A 19,568-nucleotide genomic window follows, 5' to 3' on the forward strand; every position below is an offset into this window, starting at 1 on the left:
CTATCTTTCTCAATTCACAATAATTTTTCTTTTTTTTTTTTTGAGGAAATTTTTCCAAATATCTATACTTTACACTTTATTAGTTTATTCACACTACGTATATATCTTTCCCCACCAACAACCCTCATTCTCCATCTCTTTAAGCCCACGTTTGGTTGGGTGTTTTTAGAGATTAAAAAGAGATTAATTAATTGAATCAATTGAAAAGAGATTCAATTAATTGAATTTATTACTTGATGTTTGGTTTGAGTAATGAGTTAACCATTACCCTTATTTGAGGTAATTCAATCAACCAATTTGTTACCCTTCAAAATAGAGGGAAAACAAAAGAAAGAGAATCACTTACTAATGATTTATTTTCATTGTTAAACCAAACACTTAATAAAAGTAATGATTATTATTACTATTCTACTCTTTTATTTGATTCAATTTCATTTTCATTCATCTACTTGAACCAAACAATCACTAAGTCTAAATGCTGAATTATTTATAATTCTATATTTTTTACCTTAATAAAGTTAAACATATTTTTTTTTTTTTCAAATTTCTCAAAAAACCATCTCTTTTTGGGAGGGCAATCGTTTTCTAATTTCTATTAGTAAAAAACCTATATAGATAAGACCAATATAAATAAACACATTAGCTCAATTGTTAAGAGGGATATAGAATAAAAAAAAGACGAAATATAAAATATCCCAGCCCTCGACCCGCCTCCTTCAGCCTCAGCGCCTCCCTCCGCCGACTTTGCAGACTTGCAGTAGCAACAGTTTCCAACGCTCAATTTCCGGTATTGCAGGTAAGCCGGCAGGCTATTCGTGCCGTTTAGAAGTTCGGTTTATTTTTATTTTTTTTTATTTTTTTTTTGTATGCTGTAAATTGAGGCAAACCTGTTATCCTTTCTAGAATAAACTTGCCTTTGAATGATGAATGATGAATGTTGGCTCTTATATACATCCTTGATATTCAGGCAGTTATATGTATCACTTCAATTTTTTTGTTTTTTTAGGGTTTGTTTTTTTTGGTTGACAAATTTACCCTTTCTCATCCCCTTCAAATAATAATGATAATGAATAATACTCCCTCCGTCTGCCAAAAGTGGATTATTTTTACTATATCGGGCGTCCGCAAAGAGTATACCACTTTCCTTTTATAGAAATGGTCCACCATCCACTTTAATCTTTTATCCTTACAAACACTCTTTATTTACAAAAAAAAACCCACCTCAAATTCAATCTCAACCACATATCTCATAAAGTGGTGGGACCCTTTCTTCACTACATCAAAATTATCATCAATTTTATAAAATCCCGTGCCCAGCCAAAGTGGTCCACTTTTGGCGGACGGAGGGAGTATTATCACATAAAAAATGGAGGTTTACTTGGAGTGAATTGATAATATTATCACATTAAAAATGGAGGGATAATTTGGAGTGAAAAGAAGGCATGGGAATCGATAATATTCTGTTTCATAGAAGATGATGGAAAAGAAAGACGAATTTAAGGGTGTGTTTACTTTGGTAGTAAAATTTTCATTTGAAAAGGATGGATAAGAAAAGGTGACATAATATTATCTTTTTCTCCTTTTTTTTATCATGGGTTTACTTTGTTAGAAATAGATGGATAAACAAATTGAAATGTTGGAAAATATTTTCACACCCTCCCAATAGGATAATATTATCCAACATTTGTTAGAAAATGAGTGAAAAGGGGCTGCCCGAATAAATTTTTCAGTCTGACCAGAGAAAATTATCCATCGTAGGAAACATGTGAAAATGATGAAAAATATACTTTTTCTAACTTTTTCTATCAAAGTACACACCCTTAGGGTGCGTTTACTTTGGTAGTAAAATTTTCATTTGAAAAGAATGGATAAGAAAAGGTGAGATAATATTATCTTTTTCTCATTTTTTATCATGTGTTTACTTTATTATAAATGGATGGATAAAAAAATTGAAATATTGGAAAATATTTTCACATCCTCCCAATAGGATAATATTATCCAACATTTGTGAGAAAAGGAGTGAAAAGGGGCTGCCCGAATAAATTTTCCAGCCTGATCGGAGAAAATTATCCATCATAGGAAACATGTGAAAATGATGGAAAATATACTTTTTCTAACTTTTTCTATCAAAGTAAACACACCCTAATAGGATAAATTTTTGTTATGTCTTATTTTCTCATGATAAGTTTATCAAGCAAAGAGAACGCACCTGAGTTGTTTGTATCAACAATGATTTTTGACCAAGAAATAAAATTCAGCCAACACTTTTACAAATTACACAACAGAATAAGCTCATACTCTATTGGCGGGAAAATGACTAAAACATGGCTTCGCTTAGCTTATATATATATATATATATATATATATATATATAGATGGCCCAAGAAGCTACAATGATCGATTTCAAAAACACTGGATGTCGGAAATTTTCACAGTTTTGGTCGCCCCTAAGTTGATTGCTTCACGAGGGTAAGGAAAACATGTCAATTTCTTCAGTTTCTTATAAATTGCTAGAAATTTATTTGTTTCCATTCCATTCAATCATAGTAAACGCTTGTTTAGGTACTCAATTTTACTTCCATCACCAACTTCCACTAGGGTAATTGAAACTCAATTAGAGAAGGTTTTGAACCTGCCTTATCATTATAAGTATTCGATTTTTCTTAATTTTTTAAAAGATTGTACTCCTCAGAATATTATTTAGTGCAAGAAAAGATGTAGTGAAATTATTAAGCGAAGTAGGATTTTAGTGGTGGTTAATTGTAGTTGAATTTTTTTTATGAGAGGATGAAAGAGAACAAATAATAAGGAATGACTGTTTACAAGCATTTCTGCTGAGTATTGTCTTGTAAGAGGTGATGCAGTAACTCTGTGGTTGTCTGTGTGTATTGCTGTTTGCAATAAATTCACTGTGTGTGCGTGTGTGTTTTGTCTGAGAGTTGTGTGGTTTGTGTTGAATGTTTTGGACAGGGATGCACATTGCTGGTTTAACTTCCATGGAGAACATACCGTTTAAAGTTGGACAACTGGCTGAATTAAGGTCCTTTTGTTCTGGTTATCGTGGTGCGTGGTTTCGATGCAAGGTAATGGAAGATGCCACATCTGTAATGTTGAGGAATTTGTATGTTAGTTCTATATTTCAGAATGAATTGCAATATGAGAGAAACATATTTGGGATAAGTTATTTAGTGGTTAGCGAAGTTTCCCTAAATAGGATTACTTCCTTGTAAAGTTTATCCTGGAACGTTATTTTGTTGACATAATCTAGATTTTTGTATAAACTTAGAAATTTAATGATTGAGCTGTGTAAACCGTTATCACACACACGTATTGTAATTACACATATCATATAAGGGAGACTTGGTTTAACATTATCTTGTCATAAACTTCAAATTACAGTTACAGAAGTTTGTATGTCATTTCCATCCCCAAAGCTCATTAGCCCGCTTGTACTTGGATTCAATTTCACCTGAATATTGAATTTCAACTGCCACCCAAATGACAAATTGAACATTTTTTTTAGTGCTGCAAGCTATATTGATAGTCTTGTGTAAGGAACTTCTGGAGTTCTTTGTGGAATAGATTTGGCCAGTTAATTTTATGGATTGGGTCATATTACAAATTTCAACTTTAATGTCCTGTAACGAGACATGTTTTCAGATTGGCTTATAAAATATCCTGTGGTTGGCCCTTATCTCATTTTCTCCAATTCACTCAGGTCATGAAGCTCATGCTAGTAAACTTCCATTTCACTTAGGTCATGCTAGAGCTGATTGGGCCATGCATTCCTTGTTAAAAGGACTCATAATTGGAAAACATAGTCAAATTTCACCTGTGAGCTACAAGTTTACAAAATAAAAGGGACAAAAGAATTGGGTGTAGTTTCTGCAGCAGGCACTTTTATCCTATAGATATGTATGGTTATTGGTTATGGCTGTCCAACTCATTAAACCTAAGAGATTGGCTAGACCTCTATAGTACCTTTAGCCTCCTTGGTAGCAGATGGTGTTTTAGTCTTAAATGACCTTTTACATTTGGAGTTGTTTCCATGCCATATCACAATGATAGAACCTCAAAATTGCTGTAAACCTACAAGATTTATAGGAGCAAACTGGAAATATCAATTATGGTAAATTGATATCCATTTTCAACATTGCTTATGTGTTATTAAGTGTACATTTACAATATGACTAATATTTGATCTGAACTTTTAAATATCTATTTCTCTGTTTATACCTGTATTTTGATAATTTTGCATGCCTCAGTTTGGTTACCTGTATTTTGGTCATTCTGTATGTCTCAATTTTGTAGAAGGCCTTCATATATACCATATGTGCCATACTGGACTAATGCTTTTTAAGTTGGTTTCATTTTCAATCCTGGAACTTAAGGTTACAGTTTAGTGTGGTCTGAGAGATGACGTTCACCTTCTCTCTTTAGAACTCTGGTTAGACTGGCGAAGTTCTTCACTCATTTATTTCTTCTCTGCAACTGAAACTTTAGGCTTCATTTGATTTTATTTTTGGGGAAAGTATTGTTGGGCAATTTAGTTAGGGTAGTGGGATTTGGGAATCTTGTTCTATTAGGAAGGGTTATGTGTTATTACTTGAAGATTTGGTAGAAGTTTTGTCAATTTTTCCTGTTGGGGTTAGTGGAAAACATTATATAAATCAATGCTGTAAGCAGAGACCTGAGGCATAAGCCTCTGAATGAAGACAAGAAAATTCATAAAAATTATGAAAAAATAGTAATAATTAAAATCACCAAAATAAAATCATAAAGTATTTCATAAACACCAAATTCACCAATTCGTCAAATACTTAAAACTTCAAACATCACAATGCTCCACTCATCAACATCCTTATCCTCATCATCACTCTCATCCAAACATGTTGGTAATCCAAACTAGTTGGTAATATCTCCTCATCATCCCATTCGGTCTCTTCCTCATCGATCACTACTTTCTTTCTACATTTTGTCCTAAACTACTTACAATGTAGTAAATTTGAACAATATAGAAAGAATAATAAATTTTCTTCAGCCTAAAGTTATTAATTAAAGTTCACCTTTTGAATTTGTGCTCTTCTTTCTCTTCTTACTTGTCCTTGATGAAGTTGAAGTTCCCTCATTTGGCATTTGTGCAATTGCAGCACTATTAGTTGGAAGATTTTCATCGGCCTCATTCTTAATACCAACATACCATTCATAATCGAAGGCCAAATTATCAACTTCCTACGGTCCATATTTTCCCCACTACTTTTCACTTTGACGTGTTTTGCTCTCAACCTCCTATTATACATGATATACACCAAGGAATTGAGCTTGGATGTAGTTAAACAATTTCTTTTCTTGGTATGAACCTATAAATTATAAATGTTTGTGCACTTCTATAATATGTGACTCATCCAAAAACACCTAACGGATGGACTCGAATTTATACGAGGTCGTCCTAGGGTGGTAAGGTGACTCAAGTCGTCTCACAAGGAAGACTTAGCAGGGCTCTAATCGTATTGCTCACAAGAAACTTAAAAGAAATCTAAACACTCTAATCGGGTAATTGGGTCTGACACTTTCTCTCCGATTAACTAATGCGTAATTAAAATAAAGCATATAAAGTTAACTAGGCAAAAGATAGAAAGCCAATAAGAATGCAAGAAAGCAAATAAAGCTAGGGTTCTAAACTAGCAATCTAGAAAGCAATCATCAATTCAACACCATAAACAACGATTATCTAGGCGAAATAACATATTAACATTTAATCAAATGAATATTAAGCAAACACACACAATCAAAGAGAATTTCACAAGCAACTCAACGACGAACTAACTAGAACATAGCATTTGAACATTAACGAAATCAACTAGAGTTTCCAACTCCAACACTAAACCAACGATCATAAACTTGTAAACATCAAAGATTAATAACTACCTAGGCAAGAAACTCAATCAAGCATAAGATTCGAATGCAAGAAAATCTTAATCTCCATAAAAGAAATCTCTAAATATTCATCAACAAGAAAGGAAAAGGGTAAACAATAGCAACAAACTACGAATCACGTAGATTATCTAAACTCAACAACAATTATCTCCAATCATCATATTAATCAAAACACAAAATAAAGATTCAAATAAACCAAAGGATTTAGAAAACCAAGAGAATCTAGAATCAACAACAATGAACTTCAATCTTCACATTCATCAAATACATAAAACACAAAACTCAATTAACCAAAAGATTCATAAAACCAAGAGAATTTAGAATCAACAATAATAATCTTCAATCATCATATTCATTAAAGACAAGAAACAAAGACTTAAATAACCAAGGGATTCATAAACAAAGAAAATCAAAGGGAGTTCTTACAAAACATAGCAATCCAAGGAAAACCAATCCGATGAAGTGTTAATTGACATCCAAAGCAATCCAATGAATCCAAGATTGAAAGTAAGTGTTGTGGAACTCTAAAAACCTTAAGAAAGAGATGAAAATCGCCTATGGAGGCTGCTGGAGACGAGAATGATAAAGTAAAACCCTAGAAAGGGGTTTTTAATCGAAAAATCGTACTGTCGGATCTGCACAGAGGCGGCCGCCGCCGTGTAACGGCGCCGCCGTGAGGGCCTTTCGCAGAATGGGCACGGCGGCCGCCGTCCCACGGCGCCCGCCGTCTACTGCAATGCGCAGCGGTTTTGTTTTGGCCTGTTCTCCCTCGTTTCAAGTCGGATTTTGGATCCGTTTTCGCCTACGAACTCGTATCGAGACAAACTTCGATTCTTATTCAAACCAATCAACTAAATTCTGACTTTATTTTTGTCCACATATCAATCAATTTGAGCACAAAATCCTGAGACCACAAAATTAGCACAAAAGCTCAAATCATTCAACTCTTAAGTGAAAGAGACCAAAATAAAAGTCAATATAAGACGTAAATACCCAGAGATTCATCACAAAATAGGGCTAAACAACCCCCCCACACTTGATCCTTTGCTTGTCCTCAAGCAAAGTCACGACACCAAAAGATAGTTCACAAGAAAACTTCCTCACCATTCACATCTCCAACCAATCTAAGTCTCTTAGCCTTTCACATTCCTCACGAGATGTTCATTGTTAAGATTTTAAGAAGCAACAACCACATGATACAATTCAATCCGATCAGACCCAATTCTCCGCTAGAGGTGAATTCCCTAATGTGATTGCCTTTATAATCAAATCCCATTTTCCTTGAAGATGATAAACAATCAAACCAAATCAAATTTTATACATCTTTCTTTTAAAGGTGATGTTATTCCATTCTCAATAGATGGGCCAACTTTCGTGAGATCAACACTTTTGGAGGTAATCCAAAATGTTCTCACGTGGTTTTCCATGCTCATAACACTACTGTCAGAGGAGCAGAGACCCAAAGCTATAGAAAACTTCACAACAAACCAACATTCAAACTCAAGGGATAAGATCGTAGGCTATCACAATGAAAACACTCCCTCTAGCATCTACCGGACAAATCACGTCAAGAATAGCTCATAAGGGTGTTGCATCCAAAACATTAAACAACTTACATCAAGAGAGGAATATGCATAGCCTGAGAGACAAAGATAGCAACCAAGCCAACACAAAGCATGAAATTTACTTGTGAACAAATCATCAAAGTGTGCATAATTACTTGAAGCCAAACAACAATCAAGATAAAGGAGACCATTTGCCCCACACAAGAAAGCCCAAGAACATAACAAAAAGACACCCACAGGATTCACAACTACCAACAAACCCCCCCCCCCCACTTAAAATCTGGCACTGTCCTCAGTGCAAACAAAAAGAGAGGTGAAAGAGGAAACTTCCCTAAATACCGATCCAGTGGTGAGTCTGTAGTGTCCCACGATGTCTGCCTCTCTCTCATCCATAGAACAAGCAGTCTCCAACGCAACAACCTGCACCAAACAGCAGAAGCAACAAAACACAACACAAACAAAACGAAAGAAAAACGAAACAAGAAAAAGCAAGAAAACATGGGTTGCCTCCCATGCAGCGCTAGTTTTTAAGTCGCCAGCCCGACTAAGAGAACCCCTTAACCAAAATCCGATTGAAGATCCAGCTGCCTTAGCGCCCTTGTAAACACATCTTCTTGAATTGCAGCTGCGGGTCCTCCAAATGAATCCTCCATGCTCGTATCCTGGGATGGCCCTCTATCCACACATCCCACGAGATTGAATGACCCAACCTCATCAAGCTTCTCTTCTAGGAGCAAGGCACACAGAAAGCCTTGCTCAATATCACCTTCCTCGTGCAGCTTATCCAGAGATTCATGCTCAATGTCAGCTTCATCCTGCAAGGTAGCAAGGAATTCCTCCACAATCTCGTCCTCCTCCTGAAACTTATTAAGGAATTCCTGCACAATACAATCCTCATCCAAAGCATCAAATGTTTCAACATAAGAGCAGATTTGAATTAAGGAAGTGGGGGTAGTAGGTTTTTTATCAAAAACTGAGAATGTTACCGCTCTACCTGCCCCTACCATACTTACAGTTCCCGTACCCACATCGATGCGAGTATGGGTGGTAGCCATAAAGGGTCGGCCAAGTAGCACGAGATGCCCATTCTCGCCTCTAATCCCTTTTCCCACATCAAGTACAACAAAGTCAGCTAAAACACTAATCCCCCTCACGACTACCTCAACATCCTCGACAAGGCCTCGTGGGCTGCTAATGGAGCCGTCAGCTAGTTCTATCTTAATGTTCGTGCATTTCAGCTCTTTATTTCCCAACCTCTCAAAAATATCAAGCGGCATCAAATTGACTGCCGCGCCCAAATCAAGCATTCCCAAGACCTTTTCAACCCCTCCTAAGCTAATATCAACGATAAAGCTACCTGGATCTCCTTGCTTGGGTGGTGGTTGGTCTGGTGCAACAGTGACAGGTGGTAGTGGCTCACTGGGGCATTGGGTTGCCTTGATTGCTTGCACGGTTCTGCTTCTCCATTTCCCCGTGGTTATTGGGGTAGTTTCCTTGATTACCGCCACGGCATGAGCTTGACGCGGCTGTTTGTCCTGGTTTAGGAACTTCCCAGTTGGCTTTTCTTGCTGCAGCTGATTTAGGGCTCTTGTAAATTGCCCAACTGTAGTCTCGAGGCGCTTGATGGTAACACTCTGAGACTCCATGTTCTGTTTGGTCATCTCCATGAAGGACTGCATGGTGTCCTCGAGAGACGGCTTCTGCGGTTGAGCTTGCTTCTGACACTGTTGGGAGGCATTCTGGTATTGCTGCTGCTGCTGAAAATTCCCTTGTTGCATAGGGAACTGTTGATACTGCTGATACTGCGGGGGCTGCTGCTGCTGATAAGCTTGAGTGTAGTTCTGCTGCTGAGCTCTCCAACCCGAATTGGAGCTTTGTTGCCCTTGATTAAAGATAGGCCTCTGTTCAAATTGAGGCCTCCCCGGATAGCTCTGAGCAGCATAGACCTCTGCTTCTCCTTCAGGTGTGAATCCCCCCATGCGATGGCACGCGTTGGTTCCATGACCAAAATCGCCACAAATTCCACATCCTTCTGCTGGTGGCGCGTGAACTGGTGGGGCTTCTGCCTGGTTCATCTTGAGGTGCTGAACTTGCCTCATCAATTCTGCTACTTGCTTCTGAAGCTCATTGTTGGGAGCTACTGCATTGGCTTCAAACCTCCTTCCTCTAGCTGATTTCTGTTGAGAACTCGCTGCAAGTGTGTTGAAAATCTCCTTGAGCTCATCAGCTGTCTTCCGGGCAATGTTGCCCCCTGCTGTACTGTCCACCATAAACTGTGCCGTCTGAATCAATCCGTCATAGAAGAACTGCATCAACATGACAGGTGGTAACTGGTGCTGTGGGCACTGGCGGAGGAGCTCTTGGAATCTCTCCCAAGCCTCGTGGAAAGGCTCGTCAGCTCCTTGCATGAAGTTCATTATTTGGCTCCTAATCTCTTGAGTCTTGTGATTAGGGTAGTACTTGAGCATGAACTTCTCACTTGCCTCTCCCCATGTGGTGATGGAGTTCGGCGGCAAGGACAATAACCACGTTCTCGCCCGGTCCTTGAGTGCATAAGGTAAGCACTTGAGTCTCAACTGATCCTCGGTGAGCTCCAGCAGTGGGAAGGTCTGCACTTGGGTGCAGAAATCACGGATGAACTGCAAGGCGTCCTCACTGGGCATCCCGTGAAAGAGCGGCAGCAGGTTTGAGTCGTTGGGCTTCAAATTATAATTCCGGACCGCCGTGGGAAACACTATCGCAGAAGTGCTAGTGGTCCCAATAACTGGCCTGGAAAAATCTCCCATGTACTGGACATTCTGCTCCGCCATTGCTTCTTGGTCAGGATTGGGCCAAGCTTCTTCTTCTTTTTCAGAATGCACTGAAAGTGTCTCCTCAAAAGTTTCCAGAATGGGATTGGAATCAATTCTCTCTTCACAATTTTTCTCTCGAAACGGTAATTCCACAAAACTTCTTGAACTGGACTCGGACTCCTTCTCCAGGCTTGAAAGAACCTCCCGAGGTCGATGAATGTTGTCGTAGTAAGGTGCAAGCTTTCTCTTCAAGCTTCTACGTCCTTGCATACACAACACGAACAAACAAATCAAACGCACCGGAGGGAGAAAATAACCGAGTCAAAAGAAATAAACAAAAATAAACACGGAAAACAATGCAACACAATCAAATGCCTAAAGCCTTCCCCGGCAACGGCGCCAAAATTTGACTCATCCAAAAACACCTAACGGATGGACTCGAATTTATACGAGGTCGTCCTAGGGTGGTAAGGTGACTCAAGTCGTCTCACAAGGAAGACTTAGCAGGGCTCTAATCGTATTGCTCACAAGAAACTTAAAAGAAATCTAAACACTCTAATCGGGTAATTGGGTCTGACACTTTCTCTCCGATTAACTAATGCGTAATTAAAATAAAGCATATAAAGTTAACTAGGCAAAAGATAGAAAGCCAATAAGAATGCAAGAAAGCAAATAAAGCTAGGGTTCTAAACTAGCAATCTAGAAAGCAATCATCAATTCAACACCATAAACAACGATTATCTAGGCGAAATAACATATTAACATTTAATCAAATGAATATTAAGCAAACACACACAATCAAAGAGAATTTCACAAGCAACTCAACGACGAACTAACTAGAACATAGCATTTGAACATTAACGAAATCAACTAGAGTTTCCAACTCCAACACTAAACCAACGATCATAAACTTGTAAACATCAAAGATTAATAACTACCTAGGCAAGAAACTCAATCAAGCATAAGATTCGAATGCAAGAAAATCTTAATCTCCATAAAAGAAATCTCTAAATATTCATCAACAAGAAAGGAAAAGGGTAAACAATAGCAACAAACTACGAATCACGTAGATTATCTAAACTCAACAACAATTATCTCCAATCATCATATTAATCAAAACACAAAATAAAGATTCAAATAAACCAAAGGATTTAGAAAACCAAGAGAATCTAGAATCAACAACAATGAACTTCAATCTTCACATTCATCAAATACATAAAACACAAAACTCAATTAACCAAAAGATTCATAAAACCAAGAGAATTTAGAATCAACAATAATAATCTTCAATCATCATATTCATTAAAGACAAGAAACAAAGACTTAAATAACCAAGGGATTCATAAACAAAGAGAATCAAAGGGAGTTCTTACAAAACATAGCAATCCAAGGAAAACCAATCCGATGAAGTGTTAATTGACATCCAAAGCAATCCAATGAATCCAAGATTGAAAGTAAGTGTTGTGGAACTCTAAAAACCTTAAGAAAGAGATGAAAATCGCCTATGGAGGCTGCTGGAGACGAGAATGATAAAGTAAAACCCTAGAAAGGGGTTTTTAATCGAAAAATCGTACTGTCGGATCTGCACAGAGGCGGCCGCCGCCGTGTAACGGCGCCGCCGTGAGGGCCTTTCGCAGAATGGGCACGGCGGCCGCCGTCCCACGGCGCCCGCCGTCTACTGCAATGCGCAGCGGTTTTGTTTTGGCCTGTTCTCCCTCGTTTCAAGTCGGATTTTGGATCCGTTTTCGCCTACGAACTCGTATCGAGACAAACTTCGATTCTTATTCAAACCAATCAACTAAATTCTGACTTTATTTTTGTCCACATATCAATCAATTTGAGCACAAAATCCTGAGACCACAAAATTAGCACAAAAGCTCAAATCATTCAACTCTTAAGTGAAAGAGACCAAAATAAAAGTCAATATAAGACGTAAATACCCAGAGATTCATCACAAAATAGGGCTAAACAATATGGTTTTCATGTATCTAATGGGGCACCACCAAAGATATATGGCCTTGAAACCAGCTCCAGAAAAAACACTATCCTCTTGAGAGAAAGGGGATATTTCAGAAAAAAGATTTACCAGAATAGCCTAAGTACTCTATAGACATAGTTGTTAAAATTGTGCCCAAGGCTCAATGCACATGTGAGACATAGTGTCTTACGAGGTACAATTTTGAAGTGCACCACTTGAATAAGTCATTTCCTTGGTGCCAATCTGTACAATTTAGAAGATGCACTAAATAAAAAGCGTATGGAATTCAGTACCGATTGGACCACAAAAGCTAAGTGGGGCCTGTCAAAGAGAACCGGTGCCTCTCTAGTACGTAAAGATGAAGAGGGTGATTCTAAGTCATCAACATGCTTTGGACCACAAAAGCTAAGTGGGGCCTGTCAAAGAGAACCGGTGCCTCTCTAGTACGTAAAGATGAAGAGGGTGATTCTAAGTCATCAACATGCTTTTGGATTATAAGATATTTAGTAGCACAAGGTTGTCTATAGCTATGTTTTATTTACCTATCTATAGACATAGTTGTTAAAATTGTGCCCAAGGCTCAATGCACATGTGAGACATAGTGTCTTACGAGTTACAATTTTGAAGTGCACCACTTGAATAATTCATTTCCTTGGCGCCAATCTGCGCAATTTAGAAGATGCACTAAATAAGAAGGGTATGAAATTCAGTCCCGATTGGACCACAAAAGCTAAGTGGAGCCTGTCAAAGAGGACCGGTGCCTCTCTACTACGTAAAGATGAAGAGGGTGATTCTAAGTCATCAACATGCTTTTGGATTATAAGATATTTAGTAGCACAAGGTTGTCTATAGCTATGTTTTATTTACCTATCGAACATGTATCTTTCTTGGCTGTTCAAATATGGATTTGGAAATATGTTAAGCAAGTTTAAGATTATCATATGAAGATGCAATTTATACCTACATGAATTTTAGTGTTTGATTCTGATTTTGCGGATTTTTATGCCATGGTCTTATTGACTTTGTCATACAAGAGTTCATTCTAAATTTTGTGAGCCGCAGTGCAAAGCTATTGGTGCCTTTGCCTTTAAGATCCCTTTGCACTTGTTGTGCTTTTGGTTAGTATATGTTGATGTAGTCCCTGGATCAGTTTTCGGCATATTGTTTTTGTTACTTATATCAATATCTATATATCGTGTATCAGATTAGAGAGATCACCAAGAGAAAAGGAATACTTCATCATTTATTGGAATATTATGACTACCCGGATGAAAGTAAGTCTCTCTATTTGATATATATTCTGTCTTAAGTTAAATTTGTCATCTACTTTGTAAGTGTACCCCTCTGGATTTTGTGGCATCAGTTGGCTAATATATTAGTTTGTGAGAGGAGGCCAAAGAAGGCTGCATATGTTTTGGGTCTTTGTTCTTTTATTTATTCAATTTCATCGCTAATGTTTATTGTTAGTTAGGAGTGGGTTGGCCTTGGATCATGGACTAGTACTTAGAACAAAAGTGATATAATAGTCCTCATTCACATGTAGAAGGGTATGAGAATTTCACTGTTGATTTGCGTATATCATCCGGTGCGGGAATGTCATGCGTGCATTAGGCAGATGAATCCTATCACCCTATTTCTATTAGAGCTCAAGCTATTGAAGGGTGATAACACAATTTCCTCCTACATTACTACTGAAATTTCTCGGGACGAACCTATATTTTAACCAGAGGTCTGGAGGAGGTGCTTTGCCACGCTATTGAACTGGATGGAGTTCTAGTTACTTACATCCAATTGCATAACCATCTAGGAAGCACGGGGATGGCTCCTAGCCTCCGTCTTTGTTCAGGGGATATCTTGCGGGACGATACGCCAAAATACGTCCTGGGGGATGTCTTTTATTTTTCAATTTTTATTAATTAAAGTACGTTTTTAGGGACCGTCAGCAAAAATACGTTTTCTAAAAAACCTAAACCTAGAATTGCAACGCCACCCTCAAATCTCATTCATCTCTCAACCACCATCCTCACCTTGTTTCTGCTGCCAACGCACGCTGCTCGCCTCGCTGCCACCGCTGCCATCTGTCCTTTTTGCTCCTTCATCAGCCTTTGTGGCATGTCACACATCGTTAGCGTCTTCCCTATCCAGGTCTCGCCGCCACTGGGTTCGCCTGCTTCATCCACGCCATCCTCTTACCAGGCTTTTACATCTTCAATTGAGGGGCAACATGTGGTATTGCTTGGTGTGAGAAGTAATAATTAGGTTTAAAATTCAAGAAATGGGATGGGATGGGAATGAGACGCATGGGACCATATGGGTTTCTCATATTAAATGTGTGGGCAGCAAGATTTGAGAGGTGTGGTATTCACATGTGGATTATGGATTTATAATATATATAAAATATATTATGAATTTATATACTCCGTGCGTCCCATAAGAATGTATCACTTTTTCCATTTTCGTCCATCCCATTAGAATGTATCATGTCTATTTTGGGACATAACCCCACTTTCTCTTTTTAACCACAACCACTCATTTTTATATGACCCTACCCTCAATTCAACCGCAACTACTCATTTCTACATGGTGGGATCCTTTCTCCAATCAATAAATTATCTACCAAAAGGAAAGTTTAAAATATCTTAAATTATATATTTTATTAATGAATTATGGAATTCTAATATATATTAAATAAAAAATAGAAACATATTTTTGACGTATCGATCTTATTTTTGGAAAATTGACGTATTTATGTCCCCATATCGCATACGTATTTTGTAACGTCCCCGTGCTTCATAGATGACCATGGTTATCAGCAGGTGTCTTGGTTGGATGGGGTTGATCTTCGAGCTAAGCTTCCGCACTTCCACCTTGAGGTTGTTTTGACTGAAAAGGAGTTGATATTGTGTCCTTTTTCGTTACACCAAGGGAGGGAGAAAAAGTCTGTGGCAGATGTTTGAATCTTTGTTCTTTTATTGTTTAATTTTATCGTTATTGATTATTGTTAGTGGGGAGTTGGTTGGATCATGGGCCAACCCTAAGAATATGAGTAGTATTTATAATCCTCCTTTGTAGTTAGTAGGGTTGGGTATGATAATTTTATGAGATAATTGCAATTTAATTCCTTAACTTTGGACCTCATTGCAAATTAGACTCAACTTAAATCGTTGCAATAATGTCCCAATCTTTCAATTCCCTTAATTTTTTTTGCTCTAGTTTGGAGTTGAGATTTAGACATCCATGAAACTTTGAACCTTAAATTCAGTTGAGGGTTTTTGAATCCCATTGTTTGGGTTGTCCTATCATGTTAAGACCACCATCAGACCTAGGGATGGCAATCGGGTACGACGGGTACGGATAGTGACTATCCATACTCATACCCACTAACTAAATGGATAGTGGTTTTTAACCACGAAACTATCCATGGATATCAAATGGTATCCAAACCTGCCACCCGCGGATACCCGCTACCCGTCGGGTATCCACGAACCCGCTACCCGTCGGGTATTTGCCACCCGCTATCCGTCGAATACCCGCCATCCACTATTCGTCGATACCCGCCACCCACTATCTACCGGATACCCGCCATCCACTATCCATTGAATACCCGCGAAATAAAATTTAATTATAAATTTATAGCAAATTTAACGGGTAATTGACGGGTATTTCACGGGTAATTGGCGGGTATTTTCGCAGGTAAATAGGTTTCGCGGGTATGGATAGTAAGTATCCAAACCCATACCCACGAACTAAATGGATAGTGAATTGCAACCACGAAACTATCCATAGATATCAAATGCCTCTCAAATCCACCCTAATAGGTTCGGGTTTTCGCGGGTAACCATTACCCGCGGGTAAATTGCCATCCCTAATTAGACCTGCAGAATTGCAACTCAGACAATTGAGAATAACTCATCAATGCGCCAACTCCCGATTGTATGACTCACCTATCGGATATCAGATGATAAAATTGACAACAGAGGAGGACAACCACCCAGACAATGGGCTTCAAAAGCCCTCAATAATTTTTGAGTTTCGACGTTGGATGGATGTCTAAATCTCAACTCCACACTTGTGAAAAAATATAGAAGAGTCAAATGACTACAAATCAAAAGGTTGGAACTTTATTAAAATGCTTATGAAGTTGGGTCTAATTTGCAACAAGGTCCAAAGTTTAAATTACGATTATCTCTAATTTTATTGATGATTGCTGCTGTTAACTGGGAACAAATATCATTCTTGAAGGAGTCTTGTTTTCAGTTATTCTTCCATCTTGTCCTAGTTAATTGGTGAGATTTATCATGCTTCCCCTTGACTCTCATCTTTTTAAAAGTTTATATTACCACTTATTTGCATTTGAATTTGTTTTTCTGTAGAATTAAGATGGACTAAGCTATATCAGATACCCCTTCATGGTAAGGGGAACACGAAAGAGAAACGTAGAGAATTAATTCTGAGGCCACAGTACCCTACTTTATATAATGAAAAGCAAATGCCTCATGTCAGTGAGATCTCAGAAGTTATAGTAATTGTCTGTGATTCCTGGAAGGTGGGTGATTTGGTTGACTGGATGAATAGTGGCTGTTTATGGTGTGGAAGAATATCACAAGTATTTGACGATCAAGAGGCGCAGGTAAACACTCTTAGAGACCTTTTTATGCATGAACACACATTAGATTGTATCCGGATTTTCAATAGTGAACGATCCTTTCAAATTATAAACTTGACCACCTACTTCCACAATAACCTCCTGCATGGAGGGTGAAAAAAAAGGAAATAAGGAAAAGAGAAATATATACAACCAGATAGTAATAAGTTCTGGATACTCCTTGTAAGCTGTAGTATCTGTTGGTTTGATTTTGTCTCAATGTTTTTAAGAAGAATGTCACTTTGGTTAATCTTTCTACATGCGATTCTCTAGCAAGTATTGTATTCCCTAGCTCTCTAATGCTATTCATATGACGTATATAATAATTACTACAGAAGACCTGCCACTGAACATGAATGCAGCAAGTATGATGCATAGGTGCTGGATACTGCTCTTCGATATCGAAGGCTTTATTTCTTCCCCCTACATTCTTATGTTGCATTGGACATTCTGTTAGTTTTATTGTAGGCTCAATGAATGCTGTAAATAACCTTGATATTAATCTTGGGTTGCTTTGGTTAATCTCTTAATCCTTTGATACCCTTCCCTCTATAACTGGCCTCTAGTTTTCCACAAATGCACATTTGTGTTTTTCAACTACATTGAAAGTGAAGGTCATCAAATTTAGTTACATTATATTATGCTTATAAAATGTTCCCATCTTCTGTTTTTGTGAAGCAAATTGGATGTGCCAAATTTACTTGGGTCTGGGTGAAATATCATTTCGTATTAGTTTCTCTTCCATTCTTTTGCTTTTCAATAGAAAAATATAATTTATGTTATTTATTACTCCCTCTGTCCCTTTTGACTTGGCCTGTATCTCTTTTTGGGTTGTCCAATTTGACTTGGCCTGTTTCCTTTCTGGGTAATAACTTCACACTACATTAAATATGGGCCAACACTTCCCCTAAAAAAAATGGGTCAAAACACCTTTACACTAATCTTACCTCTTAAATAATTGTGCCGAAAATAAATAGGGCAAGTGAAGTGAGACGGAGGGAGTACATACTAGTTTGAATTTCAGTCTTCATGTTCATTGTCAAGTACTTAACTGAGCAATCACTGCCATAGGTTTACAAAAATGCAGCTCATTTGGCATGCAAATGTTTTTAAATTGAAGGTTTTATTTTTATTATGGCGGAGAAGTAAGTTGAGAAAGCTAGTTAGTTTTGGCAGAATTTTCAACTGCAGTACTGACTCATCCAAAAACACCTAACGGATGGACTCGAATTTATACGAGGTCGTCCTAGGGTGGTAAGGTGACTCAAGTCGTCTCACAAGGAAGACTTAGCAGGGCTCTAATCGTATTGCTCACAAGAAACTTAAAAGAAATCTAAACACTCTAATCAGAAGTTTGGGTCTGACACTTTCTCTCCGATTAACTAATGCGTAATTAAAATAAAGCATATAAAGTTAACTAGGCAAAAGATATAAAGCCAATAAGAATGCAAGAAGGCAAACAAAGCTAGGGTTCTAAACTAGCAATCTAGAAAGCAATCATCAATTCAACACCATAAACAACGATTATCTAGGCGAAATAACATATTAACATTTGATCAAATGAATGTTAAGCAAACACACACAATCAAAGAGAATTTCACAAGCAACTCAACGACGAACTAACTAGAACATGGCATTTGAACATTAACGAAATCAACTAGAGTTTCCAACTCCAACACTAAACCAAACGATCATAAACTTGTAAACATCAAAGATTAATAACTACCTAGGCAAGAAACTCAATCAAGCATAAGATTCGAATGCAAGAAAATCTTAATCTCCATAAAAGAAATCTCTAAATATTCATCAACAAGAAAGGAAAAGGGTAAACAATAGCAACAAACTACGAATCACGTAGATTATCTAAACTCAACAACAATTATCTCCAATCATCATATTAATCAAAACACAAAATAAAGATTCAAATAAACCAAAGGATTTAGAAAACCAAGAGAATCTAGAATCAACAACAATGAACTTCAATATTCACATTCATCAAATACATAAAACACAAAACTCAATTAACCAAAAGATTCATAAAACCAAGAGAATATAGAATCAACAACACTAATCTTCAATCATCATATTCATTAAAGACAAGAGAAACAAAGACTTAAATAACCAAAGGATTCATAAACAAAGAGAATCAAAGGGAGTTCTTACAAAACATAGCAATCCAATGAATCCAAGATTGAAGGTAAGTGTTGTGGAACTCTAAAAACCTTAAGAAAGAGGTGAAAATCGCCTATGGAGGCTGCTGGAGACTAGAATAATAAAGTAAAACCCTAGAAAGGGGTTTTTAATCGAAAAATCGTACTGTCGGATCTGCACAGAGGCGGCCGCCGCCGTGTAACGGCGCCGCCGTGAGGGCCTTTCGCAGAATGGGCACGGCGGCCGCCGTCCCACGGCGCCCGCCGTCTACTGCAATGCGCAGCGGTTTTGTTTTGGCCTGTTCTCCCTCGTTTCAAGTCGGATTTTGGATCCGTTTTCGCCTACGAACTCGTATCGAGACAAACTTCGATTCTTATTCAAACCAATCAACTAAATTCTGACTTTATTTTTGTCCACATATCAATCAATTTGAGCACAAAATCCTGAGACCACAAAATTAGCACAAAAGCTCAAATCATTCAACTCTTAAGTGAAAGAGA

General features: G+C 37.7%; 1 protein-coding gene across 12 annotated transcripts in view; it reads left to right on the forward strand.

Moving 5' to 3' along the window:
* Positions 1–631: 631 nt before the first annotated feature.
* The window catches only part of LOC131021390 (uncharacterized), a 48,757-nt gene continuing 29,820 nt past the window's right edge, over positions 632–19,568 (forward strand). For 8 of the 12 annotated variants that reach the window (XM_057950563.1, XM_057950564.1, XM_057950565.1 and 5 more), the window contains exons 1-4: positions 636–796; positions 2,971–3,083; positions 13,477–13,546; positions 16,646–16,902. In XM_057950563.1, the coding sequence (XP_057806546.1) occupies positions 2,973–3,083; positions 13,477–13,546; positions 16,646–16,902 (438 nt within the window). In that variant the 5' untranslated portion in view covers positions 636–796; positions 2,971–2,972. Of the gene's footprint in view, positions 797–2,970; positions 3,084–13,476; positions 13,547–16,645; positions 16,903–19,568 lie in introns of all 12 variants that reach the window. The other 4 variants (XM_057950561.1, XM_057950562.1, XM_057950559.1 and 1 more) reach the window with 3 other exon arrangements.

Source organism: Salvia miltiorrhiza, chromosome 4 (assembly GCF_028751815.1).
Source record: "Salvia miltiorrhiza cultivar Shanhuang (shh) chromosome 4, IMPLAD_Smil_shh, whole genome shotgun sequence".
NCBI lineage: Eukaryota > Viridiplantae > Streptophyta > Magnoliopsida > Lamiales > Lamiaceae > Salvia > Salvia miltiorrhiza.